A 16822-nucleotide genomic window follows, 5' to 3' on the forward strand; every position below is an offset into this window, starting at 1 on the left:
GTAATTGAAGAAGATATAAAGAAATGGAAAGACATTCCCTGCTCATGGATTGGAAGAATAAATATTGTCAAAATGTCAATACTACCCAAAGCTATCTACACATTCAATACAATCCCAATCAAAATTGCACCAGCATTCTTCTCGAAACTAGAACAAGCAATCCTAAAATTCATATGGAACCACAAAAGGCCCCGAATAGCCAAAGTAATTTTGAAGAAGAAGACCAAAGCAGGAGGCATCACAATCCCAGACTTTAGCCTCTACTACAAAGCTGTAATCATCAAGACAGCATGGTATTGGCATAAAAACAGACACATAGACCAATGGAATAGAATAGAAACCCCAGAACTAGCCCCACAAACGTATGGCCAACTCATCTTTGACAAAGCAGGAAAGAACATCCAATGGAAAAAAGACAGTCTCTTTAACAAATGGTGCTGGGAGAATTGGACAGCAACATGCAGAAGGTTGAAACTAGACCACTTTCTCACACCATTCACAAAAATAAACTCAAAATGGATAAAGGACCTGAATGTGAGACAGGAAACCATCAAAACCTTAGAGGAGAAAGCAGGAAAAGACCTCTCTGACCTCAGCCGTAGCAATCTCTTACTCGGCACATCCCCAAAGGCAAGGGAATTAAAAGCAAAAGTGAATTACTGGGACCTTATGAAGATAAAAAGCTTCTGCACAGCAAAGGAAACAACCAACAAAACTAAAAGGCAACCAACGGAATGGGAAAAGATATTTGCAAATGACATATCGGACAAAGGGCTAGTATCCAAAATCTATAAAGAGCTCATCAAACTCCACACCCGAAAAACAAATAACCCAGTGAAGAAATGGGCAGAAAACATGAATAGACACTTCTCTAAAGAAGACATCCAGATGGCCAACAGGCACATGAAAAGATGTTCAACGTCGCTCCTTATCAGGGAAATACAAATCAAAACCACACTCAGATATCACCTCACGCCAGTCAGAGTGGCCAAAATGAACAAATCAGGAGACTATAGATGCTGGAGAGGATGTGGAGAAACAGGAACCCTCTTGCACTGTTGGTGGGAATGCAAATTGGTGCAGCCACTCTGGAAAGCAGTGTGGAGGTTCCTCAGAAAATTAAAAATAGACCTACCCTATGACCCAGCAATAGCACTGCTAGGAATTTATCCAAGGGATACAGGAGTACTGATGCATAGGGGCACCTGTACCCCAATGTTTATAGCAGCACTCTCAACAATAGCCAAATTATGGAAAGAGCCTAAATGTCCATCAACAGATGAATGGATAAAGAAATTGTGGTTTATATACACAATGGAATACTACGTGGCAATGAGAAAAAATGAAATATGGCCTTTTGTAGCAACGTGGATGGAACTGGAGAGTGTGATGCTAAGTGAAATAAGCCATACAGAGAAAGACAGATACCATATGGTTTCACTCTTATGTGGATCCTGAGAAACGTAACAGAAACCCATGGGGGAGGGGAAGAAAAAAAAAAAGAGAGTGGGAGAGAGCCAAAGCATTAGAGACTGTTAAAAACTGAGAACAAACTGAGGGTTGATGGGGGGTGGGAGGGAGGGCAGGGTGGGTGATGGGTATTGAGGAGGGCACCTTTTGGGATGAGCACTGGTTGTTGTATGGAAACCAATTTGACAGTAAATTTCATATATTAAAAAATAAAAAAAATTAAAAAAAAATAAAAGCAAAAAAAAAAATAGACTAGATTTTGTATGTTTGGGCTTTTTTCTTTTCTTTTAGCTGAGATTTGAATTATTTTTAGTGCTATACACTTTTTTTACTGCATGTTCTTGTAAGTGTATAATGTTCTTAGGAATTCTATTTTAGGTAAATCTAAGAAGGCAGGAAAATCAAATGCATTTCTATACCTTTATTTTCTTAACTGACTCTAATACCCTAGTGCAAAAACATATGATCATATTTTGATATTTTCTTTATTATAACTTAGAAAGTTCAAACTAATGTGATTATAAAGTTTGAGGGATTTGAAATTTGATACTTCAGTGGTCAAAATGAAGAACTTTAGAAGGATGGTGTCTCCTTAATCTATACTTTATCCCATTTTAATTTAGTGTCATTTTTGGTATGAAGATGCAAGTGCCACAGTTGTAAGAGTTGGAAAATACTCTACAGAGTGCAAGACGAAGGAAGCTGTGGAAATTCTCCACCAGCAGTTCAATAAGTATATCATGCCCTCAGTGCCTCAGCAAGAAGAAAGGATTCAGGAGATCAGTGACCTAGCCCAGCGCTTATATGGTGAGGTCTTTTTAAAAATATCCAGCAATTTGCCATTGAACAAATCTATAGCCACCTAATCCAGCAGAAAGCAGAGCATGGCAGGCCTTCAGGGTCCTCACTGTAGCAACTACTTGGGGGAAGAGACTCAAGATAAGAGCCCATCTCTATAAAAGTAAGCAGGAGGGAAAATAGGAAGTAACTTCTGCCTGCAGGAGAGGAGGCCTTTGGATTTTCACTATATTGTGTAAACCCTCCTTCTCTGTGTTCTTTTCTCCCCTATTCCTGTCGCTCATCCCCAGGGTAGTAAAACCAGAACAATGCTCCGCTTATTCCAGTGTATTTTATCCACTGTATTCTATTCAGTTTCCAAACACACTAACTACTCACAAAGACCAAGACAAGTTAAATCCCCCTCCCATTATTCATCATCCTGCATCCTGCTTTGTCTGCATTCCTGGCCCTTATCATCACCTGACAAATTGTATAGTTATTTGTCTATTGCCTGGCTTTTACACCAGACTGTAAGCTCCATGAGAGAAGGGATTTTGCCTGTTAGTTTACTGCTTTGTGGTATGTACTAAGTACTTCACAAATATTTGGTGAATAAATGAATCATTGAGTAAATACCTTGTATAAATAAATGAATGTCATCAATCTTCATCTGCTCAGTATGAAAGCTATGCAATTTTCAAAATTTTCATCGAGTAAGATGCTTTAGGAATATTATTTTAACTCTTACAGGCTACCCAAACATCATTGGACCCAGAATTTTAATGCAAATAAATTTATCTAAAAAAATTTGAATACCTATTATCTATGAAGAGGTGTGATTGATTTAAAGACAAATAAAACTTAGTTTCTTCATTTGAGAATCCACAACCTAGGCCTAGAAGTCATGTTATGGTTAATGCAGTAAGAAAGGTATGAAAAGTGAGTATTGGTTTGCTAGGGTTAACATCACAAGATACCATAGACTGGGCAGCTGAAACAACAGAAATTCATTTCCTCACAGTTCTGGAGGCTGGAAGTCCAAGATCACAAGGTTGAGGTGCTGACAGGATTGGTGTTGCCTGAGGCTTCTTTCCTTGGCTGGCTGCCGGCTGAGTTCTTGCTGCCTTTTCATACAGGCATTCCTCTGTGCACAGGCTCGCATTGGTGTCTCTCCCTCATCTTTTGTGGGAGGGATCCAGTCATATTGGATTAGGGCCCGTCCTAATGGCCTCATTTTTACATAATCACCTCTTGAAGGACCTTATCTCCAAATGTGGTAACATTCTGAGATACTGGAGGTTGAGGCTTCAATTTACGAATTCTGGAGGAGACACAGTTCAGCTCATAACAACGTGAAATACAGCTTAGTCTAAGCCATGGAGTCTGTAATCCTGGTTTCAAATCCCTGCTCCTGCAATGATTGTCTGGGTAACCTGAGACTCTTTGAGTCTCAGTTTTGTCATATGTAAAATGCGATAGAACCTAGAGAATCCAAGGAGAATTACATTAATGCGTATAAAGTGCTTAGCCATAACCTGTTAACAACAGGGATGAGCCTTAAAGACATAATGCCAAGTGAAAGAAGCCAAACACAAAAAGACAAATATTATGTGATTCCACTTACAGCAGGGACCCAGAGTAGTCGGATTTAAGAGATAGAAAGTAGAGTAGTGGTTACCAGGAGTTAGGGGCAGAGAGAAATGGGAGCTGTTTTTTAATGGGTACAGAGTTTCAGTTTGGGAAGATGAAAAAGTTGTGGAGATGGATAGTGGTGATGGCTGCACAACAATGAGAATGTATTCAATGCCACTGTACTGCACACTCAAAAATGGTTGAAATGGTAAATGAATGAATGAATGAATGAATGAATGAATAAATAAATAAATAAATAAAATACAACGTTTAGCCATAGTCAAACAATGAACACTCACTACATGGTAGCTATTTTTATTGTTATTCAGGTAGAGAGAAAAAAAATCTAGGCAGGCAAAGATTAAGAACATTTCAGAGATATTGCTATTTGAAGTAGATCTTGAAGAGTACATAGGGTTTTGACAGCAGAGAGTGGGGGAAGGGTATTCTTGGTATAGGAAAGAATACTCTGGCTATGGGGATTCGCAGGGGGAGAGTTGCTGGTTCAGTTTGACCAGAACTAAATGTGTGAGGGAACTAGGGTGGCATACGTTTGGGAGAAGCACCTTGAAACTATATTATGGAGGGCTTTGAATCCATGAATAAAGAATGATTGAATGTTCAAAAACAGGAGAAAATGGATTAGAGTGGAGCTTTAAGAATATTAACAAAGTGTGGCGCCTGGGTGGCTTGGTCGGTTAAGCGTCCGACTTCGGCTCAGGTCATGATCTCACGGTCCGTGAGTTCGAGCCCCGCGTCGGGCTCTGTGCTGACCGCTCAGGGCCTGGAGCCTGTTTCAGATTCTGTGTCTCCCTCTCTCTCTGCCCCCCCCCCCCCCCCCCCCCCCCCGCTTCTCTCTCTCTCTCTCTCTCTCTCTCCAAATAAATAAACTTTAAAAAAATATTTAAAAAAAAAAAAAGAATATTAACAAAGCAACATGGTTTAGGCTACATGAAAGTGATGTGGTACAGCAGATTTGTAACCATTTTCCTAGGGTACCTGTTTTTCATGCCTTCATTCATTTATTTATCTATTCAACAAGTATTTATTAAGCACTTACTATCTACCAGCCTTTACACCAGATACTGGGGAAATGAATTAACACCCTAGCAGAGTTTGTTTGTTTGTTTGTTTTCTGCTAAGGATTTGACCTCAAAAAATAGTTGTTTTGTTTTGTTTTGTTTTGTTTTTTGTCTTTTGTCCCTTCTCCTCACCAGGTTTTGAAGAAGGGCAGAAATATGCTGAGAAAATAGTGGCAAAACACAAAGAGGTTCTTGAATCTATCACTGAATTATGCGTCTCTCTCACAGAGCTTGAAGAAAAGCTGAAGGTAATTTCTTCTTCCCAGAGTATGTATTTTCAAGTGATATAAATAAAAATGTGTTGATAAGTGTCTTCTGGTCCAAAGATGTTCTAATGGAAATTCTCAAGGGACATAATGTGCACATTTGTTTCACAGCTTTCTAACATAATTATCTGGGTGTTTCTGATAATTAATTCTGTTTCTTTTCCATCACTGCAGAGAAAAATATTGCTGGGAATGAGGGCTAAACACAATTAAGGTGTCTCATTTACATTTTCATGGATCACATCCTAAAGGATAAATGTATGCCATTAAAATCAAAGTAAAGTCTGTATTAAGTAGCCTTATACTTTCATTCCCAGATAATAAATGTAAGGGTTCTTTTTCCTTCCAAATTGTGGCCCCGGAGAAAATAAAACTAAATCTTCACGTATTAGATTCATTGAACATTTAGCTTCATGGAAGTATTGAACTAATCATTAGCATCTTTCATGAAGTAATAAGCTGATGGAATAAAAAATAGAAAATATGTTGATGTCTAATCCCTAGGCAAAAATCCAGTTATGAGAGAGAAATGCATATATTGTTTTGTCTGTATTTTATGAAAACTAGCTTCATTAGTACTATTTTAACAACTGGCTGAAAGAACTAGTTACTTAAGATGTAGAGAATGACAAGGTAATTAAGAGCACAAGCCGTAGAGTAAAATACAGCTGCCTCAGAATACCAATTCTCCAAATAACTGGATTTGTGATTTGGGGCAAGTTACTTCATCTCTTTGAGTCTCAGTTTCTTGATCTATAAAATGGAGGAAATAGGGGATCCTAATCACAGAGTAACCCTGAGGATTGAATGTGAAGACACCCATGGTTATTGTGATTATTGTTGATATGGAGACATAATGGTGCTCTTGCAGTTCAGAGCAGAATTCTATTTCTAGCAACCTTTTTTTTTTCTGTATGAATTTCCACATCATAAATTTGAGTACTCAGTCCATTCAGAATAGTTTGCTTATCTTTTAACTGAGTGGATGACCAAATTATCTTTTTTCTTTAAGAAACAGATTTTCAACTTTTTTTCTTTTTTTATTTTACCATTTAATTAACACTGCAATGAACATCTTCGTGCATAAAGATTTTTTTTTTCTCTTGTATTGTTACCTACACATAAGCTCTCCAGGGCAGATTTGGGTAAATGGGTACAAAATTGTTAATGTTCCTAATATACATACGTTAAATTAAATTCCACAAATATTTTAGAATTTTAATGCCATCAATAATGTATGAATGTGCCATGGGTCTTATAATATCTTTTTAAACAATGATCATTTCCTCCCCACCTCCATCCAACCCTCCGAGGATCTGTTTCTTCTCTTGACTTCCAGGACACAGCTTGAAAACTGCTACTTCCCCTGACTCTTTGCTCTTTACTATCTACAACATCCCTCCCATTTCTGTTGTACTTCTTCAAGTGAGGTCCACTTAATAAAATTTACTCTCTCAAAGTGATATTCCTTTCTGCTTTCACCTTCATGGCCGTTCTTTCTGAAAGCTCTACCCACTCCCTCTCCTCACTTCCTCATTTCCCATTCTTGTTACACCCCTGTAATCAGGATTGCACCCTCTTTTTCTTATTCCCAACACATCACTTGGATTCCCTTTTGCACTAGTCAGGAGCATCCTGATTATACATTCCAGCTGGATTACGCTTCCTAATGCTAATGTCATTTTTACACTCAAAACACTTGACTACAAATTCTTCATTGCTTACTATATAAAGTTTAAACTCAAGGCCTTCTGGTATTCCAAGGCTGTCTTTCCAAATCAGTGTGCTTCTATACTCATCGTAGGCTCCTGTCTCACTGGTCTGCTACCCCACATTTCTGAGTTTTCTCCTCCTAAACCTTCCTGTACATGACCTTCTCTCTCTGCTTATCTAAATTTTACTATCTCTCAAAGCCAAACCTAAATGCTGCCTCCTCTACAGTTCCTTTGTGGTCTGGGTCCCTGCCTCTCTGATTCCCCCATTCTTTCCTACTGTGATCATCACATATAACTACCATTAGTACCCCAAACCATTTACTCCATTACACCTGAAGAAACCCTATGACTCTGTTCAGCTTAGGGTCCCACACATTTAACACTATTCTTTGCCTGAAGCTTGTTCTCCAGAAAGAGTTGTGGCATTTGTAGTAAAAACTCAAAGGATTGATACAGAGAAGAAAAATCATTCAATACATAGCTCAAAAAGATGTGATTTGGGTGGATATAAAAGTGAGGAAGAGCCTCTCTGGCAAGAGACACGGGCATCAGCAAGGCTCTTACCAGTTACAGCCTGAACAAAAGCTTGTCAAAGAATGCTTACTAACAGTTTACATATGTTTGCATGAAAGCATAAACATCTAGTTTTTATGTTTTTAAGGTTGGTGCTATGGCTCTTTTGTAGGGGTTATTAAAAATAGGCCCAGAAATCCCTATCAAGGCTAAAATAGTGATAATAATCCTTTCTATTTGGACAGCAATTTGAGATTTACAAAGTCTTTTCATATATATTACTTCAGTGATTTGCAAATAATCTTGTGATGGTAGTAAAGCAAATGTTGTTTTCCTTGTTTTAGAGGTGAAGTTCAAAGAATGTAAAAGTGCTTTGCCCGGGGCCTCACCATCAGTAGTGGAGGTTCTGGAATTAGATACAATTCAAACTCTAGCATTCTTTCCACAACAACCACCATTTTGGAATTAGATGTCAAGTGTGTACCAAAGCAGAGTAACTTAACCAATAGCACAAACCAGCTTAAGTTTTAGAGTTAGACTAAAAGTTGAGTCTCCCCAGAAAGCATCTCCCCAAATTCTCTGAGTCCATATAGCACGTTGAGCACATTGAGGAACATGCTGTTTCTTTAAGGCCCATCTGACCATGGGCCTGATCATGTTTCAGGTGGAATAGGGAATGTTCTGGTGCAGTATAATTAATCATCCTAAATGTGGTGTACCTGATGCTCCTTTTACCTTTCCAAAGTCTTCTCAGCCCCCACAGGGGTTCCCTGGCAGCTTGCAAACACCTATACTTCCATGACTAAAACAGCCCTATGAGCTACAGGAGCAAAATATCATCATCCACATGAAGCATCCTTTGTTCTCAATTGTTTTTTCTTTAACGTACTCAGTGATATCTCCTTCCTCTCTTCCTGAGTCTCCCAAATATTTACTTACATAAAATCTCTGGATTTCCTCTTTGCTCTCCACCAGAACCTTCAGACATTTCTTCCTCCTCACCACTCCCCCAGACTTTCCTAATGGCTTAGACTGCCATGCACAATGTTTTTTTTTTTTTCCTCTGGAAAACGCTCCCTGTAGGTGCATCCTATTAGAGCAATGACTTTGTTCCTGCTGGGCTTTTGAACCACCAGTTTTTACCGGCAATGAACTTGATCAAAGGAGTGAGGTAGGAGGGGAGCTGGAAACTTCACAAGATAATTTTGTAAGTCACATCCTGGGCTGGGCATAGTCACTCTCCTGTGGAGTACATTTGCTGAAAGGTTGCAAGTGGCCTATGTTTTCTTCCAAGTGGTTGTTGTGTAGCACTGTGCCTCCATCTTTCCTGGCCCAGACTCTGACTAACCATCTCTTTGTACAGCAGGGAGACATTTTAAAAATGAATCTGAATTTGGAAGATCTCCATGATGACTTCGTTGACCTGCTAAAAGAACCAGCAAGAAATAAGCAGACACTATTCAATGAAGAAAGAAATAAGGTAATGAAAACCATGTAATCTCAGTTTTGCATTTTGAGATTAGAATCCCTTTTCATTGAAAAATAAAGTAAATTAAAGCCTTCTTATCTATCTGAATCAAATCTTTCAATGTGATTGCCCTCATCCTGTACCTCCTTTCTACCCTTTACTTAGTACTTCTCCCACCTAAGTTATTTCCCTCTGAGCACTTCCTATTGAATACTGGGACCATAGTAGTTCACAGTGGTATTGGGATAGCTGTTTAGTCACCATACTGTCACTCCAAACCACTCTTTTTTTAAGTTTATTTATTTATTTTGAGAGAGAGAACACTCGTGTGAGTGTGAGTGGGGGAGGGGAAGACAGAGAGGGAGAGAAAGAATCCCAAGCAGGCTCCACACTGTCAGCATGGAGTCCAATGCAGGACTCGAACCCATGAACTGTGAGATCATGACCTGAGCCAAAATCAAGAGTCGGATTCTTAACAGACTGAGCCACCCAAGAGCCCCCCAAACCACTTCTGTCACACCACCAAGCTATGATTTTGTTGTTTTACATTACCCACTAGAAAACCATAATACATGAAATTAACTTTTTTAAAACTGCATGTATGTATGTATGTATTTTGGGGGATGGGAGGGCAGAGAGAGAAGGAGACAAATGATCTGAAGTGGGCTCTGTGCTAACAGCAGAGAGCCCGATGTGGGGGTGGAACTCACTGTGAGATCATGACCTGAGCTGAAGTCAGATGCTTAACCAAATGAGCCACCCGGGTGCCCAAAATTAGCTTGTATCTTGTTCCCACAGAAGTTACTTCTAAGATGATATTTCCATGTACATATACTAAAACATAGAACCCAACTGAAATATAAATACTAAAGTACAAAAATGTTTAAATTACTTTAAAATTTATGTATTACAGATAATTTGAGCATGTACCAAAAACTGCAAACATTCACAAAATGCAAATATTTTATGATTTCAAAAGCATTATTTAAATCACATCATTATGCAATTTTTGGTATAAGTTGCTCACTCTTTATTCATAGCTGCTGGACTATAATTAGCTCTTGTCTTTTTGCTTTGCCAGTTTTGCTTCCAATGTTCCTCTCTCTCCCAAGGAACTGAAGGAACAAATAGAGTCAACATTATTCTCAACTGTCCCCAAATTAATAAAGTATGCTTCTTGTGATATGAGAGTTTAAAATAAATATCTCCCCACTTGTTGTAGTTATCTCATGGAAAAAGATTTATCTTTCCTTAAAGTCATTACCATTCTTAGATCTTCTATATAGGTCGTGTTCCATAGGTTCAATCTTTGTCAAGGTCTAGTGCAATTATACAACCTCCAGACAGCAAGTGTCATTACGCAAACTGACTTTGTTGTTGGATGGCCTTGAAGCACTTAAACCCTGATTCCACCCTGAGGCAAAGGAAAGCTGCCAAACCTTGATTACTTTGTTAAACCTTAGTCTTATGTCTAATGATCTTTGGTTATTGTGATTGGTCTAAATCAGGTCTTCTCAATCTCAGCACTGCTGACATTTTGGCCCAGAGAATTCTTTGCTGTGGAGAGCTGTCCTGTGCATTACAGGATATATAGCAACATTCCTGGCCTCTATCAACTAGATGCCAGTGGCACGCCTCCCCCACCCACCCAGTTGTCACAGCTAAAAAATGTCCATGGACATTGCCAAATGTTCCCTGGGGAGCAAAATCACCCTCAATTGAGACCAAGTGGTTGAAATAAAAAAAGAATAACACTAAATGCATCAATGTTCATTCTTTCCTCCTTCCTTTCTTTTCTTTTATTCTCAAGTCAGTTAACATACAGTGTAGTCTTGGCTTTAGGAGTAGAATCCAGTGATTTATCACTTACATATGACACCCAGTACTCATTCTAACAAGTGCCCTCCTTAATGCCCAGCGCCCATTTAGCCACTTCCCCCCACCCATCTCCCCTCCAGCAACCCTCAGTGTGTTCTCTATATTTATAGTTTCCCTCCCTTTCTGTTTTTTATCTTATTTTTCCTTCTCTTCCTCTATGATCATCTATTAAGTTTCTCAAATTCCACACATGAGCAAAATCATATGATACCTGTCTTTCCCTGACTTATTCCACTTAGCAAAATATCCTCCAGTTGCAAAATATCCTCCAATGGCAAAGTTTCATTCTTTTTCATTGCCAAGTAACATTCCATTGTGTGTGTATGTATGTAATATATACATACCACATTTTCTTAATCCATTCATCAGTTAATGGACATTTGGGCTTTTCCATAATTTGGCTATTGTTGAAAGTGCTGCTATAAACATTGGGGTGCATGTACACATGCCCCTTCAAAACAGCATTTTTGTATCCTTGTGATAACTTCCTAGTAGTACAATTGCTTGCTTTAAGGTATTTCTATTTTTAATTTTTTGAGGAGCCTCCACACTATTTTCCAGACTGGCTGCACCAGCTTGCATTCCCACCAACAGTGCAATAGGGTTCCCCTTTCTCCACATCCTCACCAACATCTGTTGTTTCCTGAGTTAATTTTAGCCACTCTGACCAGTGTGAGGTGGTATCTCATTGTGGTTTTGATTTGTATTTCCCTGATGGTGAGCAATGTTGAGCATCTTTTCATGTGTCTGTTGACCATCTGGCTGTCTTCTTTGGAAAAGTGTCTATTCATGTCTTCTGCCCATTTCTACTGGATTATTTGTTTTGGGTGTTGAGTTTGGTAAGTTCTTTATAGATTTTGGACAACCCTTTATTGGATATGTCGTTTGCAAATATCTTCTCCCATTCCACCAGTTGCCTTTTGGTTTTGTTGATTGTTTCCTTTGCTGTGCCATAGCTTATTACCTTGATGAGGTCCCAACAGTTCATTTTTTGCTTTTATTTCTCTTGCCTTTAGAGATATGTCAAGTAAGAAGTTTCTGCAACCTAGGTCAAAGAGGTTGCTGCCTATTTTCTCCTATAGGATCTTGATGGTTTCCTGTCTCACATTTAGGTCTTTCATCCATTTTGAATTTATTTTTGTTCATCACATCTTTTTTTTATTAACAAAAAAGTTTAATGTTTATTTTTGAGAGAGCCAGACACAGTACAAGTAGAGGAAGAGCAGAAAGAGAGGGAGATACAGACTTTGAAACAGGCTCTCGGCTCTGAGCTGTCAGCACAGAGCCCAAAGTAGGGCTTGAACTCACAAATCACAAGATCATGACCTGAGCCGAAGTCAGACACTTAACTGACTGAGCCACCCGGGCACCACTGTGCATCTCATCTTCTTAACTAAGTTTCTAAGAGATACTAAATTCCTCTTATCTTTTAAATTCTGCACATTTGTCTGCACTGCCAACCAACCCACATTTATTAAGACTTAAAGTGAAGGTTATTGTTACCAAAGCAAGCAATTTATTGCTTTGCTTTTAATTCATTTATTTTATTGCTTTTATTTATTTTTCTTAGAAGAAAAATTAAATGAACAGATGGTTTTAAATAAAAAATCAAGATTTATTTTCATTGAGAAATTGGTTTTATTTTAATATAAATTAAAAGGTGATAGATCATCTGTTATTTAGTATAAAAGTGAAGGAACAAAACAGGGATATCCACACTCACCACTGTTATTTAACAAGTACTGGAAGTCCTAGCCTCAGCAATCATACAACAAAAAGAAATGAAAGGTATTCAAATCAGCAAGGAAGAAGTAAAATTTTCACTATTTGCAGATGACATGATACTCTATATAGCAAACTCAAAAGACTCTACCAAAAAATTACTAGAATTCATAATGAATTCAGTAAAGTTGTAGGATACAAAATCAACACACAAAAATCTGCTGCATTTCTATACACCAATAATGAAGCAGCAGAAATAGAAATTAAGAAATCAATCCCATTTACAATTGCACCAAAAACAATTTGGTTAGGAATAAACCTTACTAAAGAGGTAAAAGACCTATACTCTCAAAACTATAAAACACTGATGAAAGAAATGGAAAATGATACAAAGGAATGGAAAGATATTCTGTGCTCATAGATTGGAAGAATAAATATTGTTAAAGTTTTACAATAGCCAAATAGTCAAAGCAACTTTGCAAAAGAAAAGCAAAGCTGGAGGCATCACAATTCCAGACTTCAAGTTATATTACCGAAGTGTAGTAGTCCAAAACAGTACATTACTGGCACAAAAAAAGACACACAGGTCAATAGTACAGCCCTGAGGACCCAGAAATGAACCCACAAGTATATAGTCAATTAATCTTCAACAAAGCAGGAAAGAATATCCAGTGAGAAAAAATACAGTCTCTTCAACAAATGGTGTTGGTAAAACTGGAGAGCAACATGTAGAAGAATGAAACTAGACCACTTTCTTACACCATACACAAAAATAAATTTGAAATGTAATACATGAAGACATAAACATCCTAGAGGAGAATATGCAGTAACCTCCTTGACATCGGCTATAGCAACTTCTTTCTAGACATGTTTCCTGAGGCAAGTAAAAAAAGCAAAAATAAACTATTGGGACTTCATCAAAATAAAAAACTTCTACACAGTGAGGGGAACAATCAACAAAACTAAAAGACAGCCAACAGAATGGGAGAAGCTATTTGCAAATGACATACCTGTTGAAGGGTTTGTATCCAAAATCTATAAAGAACTTACCAAACTCAACATCCCCCAAAACAAATAATCCAGTTAAGAATTGGGCACAACACATGAAAAGACATTTTTCAAAAGGCATACAAATGGCCAGCACACACATGAAAAGATGCTCAACATCACCAGTCATCAGGGAAATACAAATCAAAACTATAATGACATATCACCTCACACCTGTCAGAATGGCTAAACACAACAGAAGATACCTGTGTTAGTGAAGATGTGGAGAAAGAGGAACCCTTTTACACTATTGGTGGGAATACAAACTGGTGCAGCAACTCTGGAAACAGTATGGAGCTTCCTCAGAAAGTCAAAAATAGAACTACCCTACAATCCAGCAATTGTACTACTAAGTATTTACTCAAACTATACAAAAATACTAATTCAAAGGGATACATGCACCTCAATGTTTATAGCAGCATTATCTACAATAGCCAAATTATTAAAACAGCCCAAATATGTCCATCAACTGATGAATGGATAAAGAAGATGTGGTGTGTCCATACACACACACACACACACACACACACACACAATGGAATATTATTCAGCCATAAAAAATAATGAAATCATACCATTTGCAAGGACATGGATGGAACAAGAGGGTATTATACTAAGTGAAATAAGTTAGTCAGAGAAAGACAGACACCATATGATTTTACTCATGTGGAATTTAAGGAACAAAACAAATGAGCAAAGGAAAAAAAGAGGGAGAGAGAGGCAAACCAAGAAACTGACTCTTAACTACAGAGAACAAACAAACTAATGATTACCAGAGGGGAGGGGAATGGGTTAAATAGGTAATGGGGATTAAGGGGAGCATTTGTTGTGATGAGGACCAGGTATTGTATGGAACTGTTGAATCACTATATTTTATACTTAAAACTAATATTACATTACATATTAACTAACTGGAATTTAAATAAAAACTTAAAAAAAGTAAAGAGAACAATTCTACCAGACTATTACAATAATATACTCATCACAGGATTTTCTCTTGGTGATAATAAAGTGCTTCTCATTTTTCTAACCCCAAAATGCAGCAGGTGGAATTAGGCAATTTAGTAAATGCAGTGCCCGTTGCACTGCTAACAGATTAGAGATAGTGTCTTCCCTCCAAGGTAAGCACCAAAGCCAAACCCATAGTAATATTTGAAAACTCCTAAGGTTAAACAGACACCCAGAATATTAAGAGACTCCCCCAAAACCACAGAACTATTCAGTAGAGGATGCAGGCTTACAATGCCCACATTTAGAGTTATAGAATTCAAGTGCTACAAGGGATTTAACAATCATCTGATCAAATCTCATTTTATAGTTGAGGAAACTGAGACTAAAAGAGATAAAATATTTTGCCCTCCAAGAATCATAGAAAGTAGTGTCGGCATTGGGCAGGCAGTGCCATTCTCCTGAATTTCAGACACGTTAACTTTTTCTGTAAGACCGAAAGTGAGCTCTAAGGAACGGCTCTGTGTAAATAAGCTGCTTTGTAATGACACTGCAGATTCCCCTGCCAACCTGTTCCCTCACTCTTCCCCTTCATCTGTTTACATGATGATTAATAAAGCAATAGCATGGAAGTACTTTTTTTTGGTATTAATAAGGACTTTTAATTCTATGAGATAGATCTGTAAGTTAAGGGTTTTCCTGGGCCACAAAGGAAATCATAGCCAGAAAATGATGTTGCCAGTTTAAGACTCAGGTATATTAGTTAATTCTCATAGGTTAAAGATACTGCCAACAAAAGCAGGGAATTTGGGAGCCTACTCTGAACTGAGCTCATTTAAACTACATACTTAAATAGAATCATTCATTTTTGCAGGGAAGTAAAAGAATTCAATCCTGTATGACTCAGAGTCAGGGACACACAGGCAGTGAAGGCATCAATCCCCACTGCACAATGGTGTTCTGTGGTTGCACCCCAAGAAGAGCAAGAAATATAAAACAAATTTATGTTTTCAAAGTTCCCCTCAATATACATACATTATCTCAGGGTCTAGTTTGGAGATAACATATCATAGAAATGACAATTTAAAAATTTAAGAACCAGTTACTTAACTTTCCCCACAGTCTTAGAACCAGACTAATATGGGAGAACAGTTGCTCAGATGGAAGAGATCATAAGACCCACAGGTTAATGGATACTGTCTCACCTCACGGAGAAAGTTGTCTGGATTCACCTGCTTGAATAAAGTACATAACTGCAAAAAAGAAGAAAAAATGGCATATAGTGTTAATGCTTGCTTAATTACAGGTGGCAACATCAAAAATATCTATTGTAAGTACTTGTTATCATTTGCCTTATAATTTATTATTTTTATAAATTCAAGTTTAATTGACACACAATGTTATATTAGTTTCAGGTATGTAACATAGTTATTCGACAGGTCTATACCTTATGCTATGCTCACCATAGCTGTAGCTACCATCGGTCACCACACAGTGCTATTACGACACCGTTGGTCATATTCCCTATGCTGTACCTTTTATCCTCATGACTTAGCTGGAAGTGTGTACTTCTCATTCCCTTTCACCTATTTTGTCCATCCCCCTCTGGCAACCATTAGTTTGTTCTCAGTATTTGAGTCTGTTTCTGCTTGTAGTTTGTTTATTCATTTGTCTTATTTTTCAGATTCTACATACAAGTAAAGTCCTGTGGTATTTTTCTTTCTCTGACTTATTTCACTTAGCATAAATACCCTGTAGGTCTGTCCAAATGTCCCAATAGCAAGATCTCATTTTTTATGACTGCGTAATATTCCATTGTGTGTATATGTGTGTGTATGTGTATATCTATATCTATCTGTATCTGTATCTGTATCTATATCATCACATCTTCTTTATCCATTCATCTATTGACAGACACATTCATATCCTGGCTTTTGTAAATAATGTTTTAGGGGCACCTGGGTGGCTCAGGTGGTTAAGCATCCAACTCTTGATCAGCTCAGGTCATGATCTCATGGTTTGGAAGTTTAAGCCCTGCATCAGGCTCCACACTGAAAATGCCAGCCTGCTGGGGATAAGATGTTCTCTCTCTCTCTCTCTCTCTCTCTCTCTCCCCTTCTTTCCCTCTCTTCACTCCCCACATGCTCTATCTCCCAAAATAAATAAGTAAACATTTTTTTGTTGAAGTTTTTTTTTATTTTTCATATTTTGTGAGAGAGAGACAGAGCACAAGCAGGGGAGGGGCAAAGAGAGAGGCAGACAGAGTCTGAAGCAGGCTCCAGGCTCTGAGCTGTCAGCACA

At 38.0% G+C, this 16822-nt stretch overlaps 1 protein-coding gene across 6 annotated transcripts in view; it reads left to right on the top strand.

The window, feature by feature from the left end:
• Window positions 1–16822, top strand: part of CCDC141 (coiled-coil domain containing 141) — a 205257-nt gene that overhangs the window by 175651 nt on the left and 12784 nt on the right. For 5 of the 6 annotated variants that reach the window (XM_019460909.2, XM_019460917.2, XM_019460897.2 and 2 more), the window contains 3 exons: window positions 2094–2277; window positions 5100–5212; window positions 8822–8938. In XM_019460909.2, coding sequence (XP_019316454.1) covers window positions 2094–2277; window positions 5100–5212; window positions 8822–8938 — 414 coding nt within the window. The remainder of the gene's footprint in view (window positions 1–2093; window positions 2278–5099; window positions 5213–8821; window positions 8939–16822) is intronic. The other variant, XM_019460899.2, reaches the window with a different exon arrangement.

Source organism: Panthera pardus, unplaced genomic scaffold (assembly GCF_024362965.1).
Source record: "Panthera pardus isolate Hobbes unplaced genomic scaffold, ASM2436296v1 HiC_scaffold_10, whole genome shotgun sequence".
Lineage (NCBI taxonomy): Eukaryota > Metazoa > Chordata > Mammalia > Carnivora > Felidae > Panthera > Panthera pardus.